The following is a 1,369-nucleotide window of genomic DNA, read 5'->3' on the forward strand; positions in this document are numbered from 1 at the left end:
GACCCTCTACCTCGGCCTGACCCGTCCTGACCCCTCCCTTCCCCCGTCCCCTCATCTTCTCACCCCAAGTCCCCAACCTTCTCGGACCTGCCGCCCCTTTTCCGTCTCCCGAGCCCCGAGCCCCTCCCGGCCTCATCAACCTCGGACCCGGGGACCCGCGCCAGAACCAGGGTTGGGCCGGGTCCCGGGTCTCAGCCCCTCCCCGCCCCCAGGCTCCCACTCCATGAGGTATTTCAACACCGCCGTGTCCCGGCCCGGCCGCGGGGAGCCCCGCTTCATCTCCGTCGGCTGCGTGGACGACACGCAGTTCGTGCGGTTCGACAGCGACGATGCGATTCCGAGGATGGAGCCGCGGGCGCCGTGGGGGGAGTTGGAGGGGCCGGAGTATTGGGAGCGGGAGACGCGGAGCGTCAAGGGCCACGCACAGACTTTCCGAGTGAACCTGAACAACCTGCGCGGCTACTACAACCAGAGCGAGGCCGGTGAGCGACGCGGGCCCGGGTCCAGGTCCCGACCCCCCATCCCCACGGACGGGCCGGGGTCTCCCCGAGTCTTTGAGTCCGTCATTCATGCCGAGTCTGCGCGTCCGAAATTCATCCCTATTTTGCGGGACCCGCCCTGCCATCCGACCCGGGAAGAGCCGGCGGGAACTTTTCTCGAGTTTAATTTTCAATTTAGGTTTCCTTTACTGCGAGTAGGCGGGGGCGGGGCTAACTTCCGGGGCGGGGTCAGGGTCTCACACCATTCAGTGGATGTCTGGCTGCTACGTGGGGCCGGACGGGCTCCTCCTCCGCGGGTACAGTCAGTTCGCCTACGACGGCGCCGATTACATCGCCCTGTGCGAGGACCTGCGCTCCTGGACTGCGGCGGACGCGGCGGCTCAGATCACCCGGCGCAAGGGGGAGGCGGACGGTGAGGCGGAGAAAGGAAGGAACTATCTGGAGGGCCCGTGCGTGGAGTGGCTCCTCAGATACCTGGAGAACGGGAAGGAGACGCTGCAGCGCGCGGGTGCGAGGGGCCGCGGGGCCTCCCGATCTCCCCTCGGGTTGGGGGCGTCAGACAAAGAGAAAAGGAAAATGGGATCACCGTCAGAATACTGTCTCTCAGGAGGGGGAGGAATCCACTCAGGTTTTCATATTTTGTGATAGTGACTTGCACAGAGGGCCTGCCGTTGTTCTCTAAAGGACACTTAGGGAATCCAGTTTCTTCAGGGGTCGAAGGTGAGACCATGCCTGAAATTGCTCATCATTGGTCCCCTTTGACCCTGTCAGCGAGATCTTATGAACCATGATTTCTCAGGGTTTGTTCTCGGCCTGAAAACATCTTTGCAGGCCTGACCCTAGCTTTTCTGAGTCGTTCACCCTCCACC

At 63.2% G+C, this 1,369-nt stretch overlaps 1 protein-coding gene across 1 annotated transcript; it reads left to right on the forward strand.

Annotated features, from left to right (window-relative positions):
• Positions 1–4: 4 nt before the first annotated feature.
• On the forward strand, positions 5–1,360 carry LOC124234617 (saoe class I histocompatibility antigen, A alpha chain-like; the record flags this gene model as incomplete). The annotated part of the gene is made up of 2 exons (XM_046651941.1): positions 5–482; positions 733–1,360. Coding segments are annotated over 2 exons (891 nt in total), but the record flags the coding sequence as incomplete, so codon positions are not given.
• Between the last annotated feature and the right edge of the window lie 9 nt (positions 1,361–1,369).

This window comes from Equus quagga, unplaced genomic scaffold (genome assembly GCF_021613505.1).
Source record: "Equus quagga isolate Etosha38 unplaced genomic scaffold, UCLA_HA_Equagga_1.0 97068_RagTag, whole genome shotgun sequence".
In the NCBI taxonomy this organism is placed as follows: Eukaryota; Metazoa; Chordata; class Mammalia; order Perissodactyla; family Equidae; genus Equus; species Equus quagga.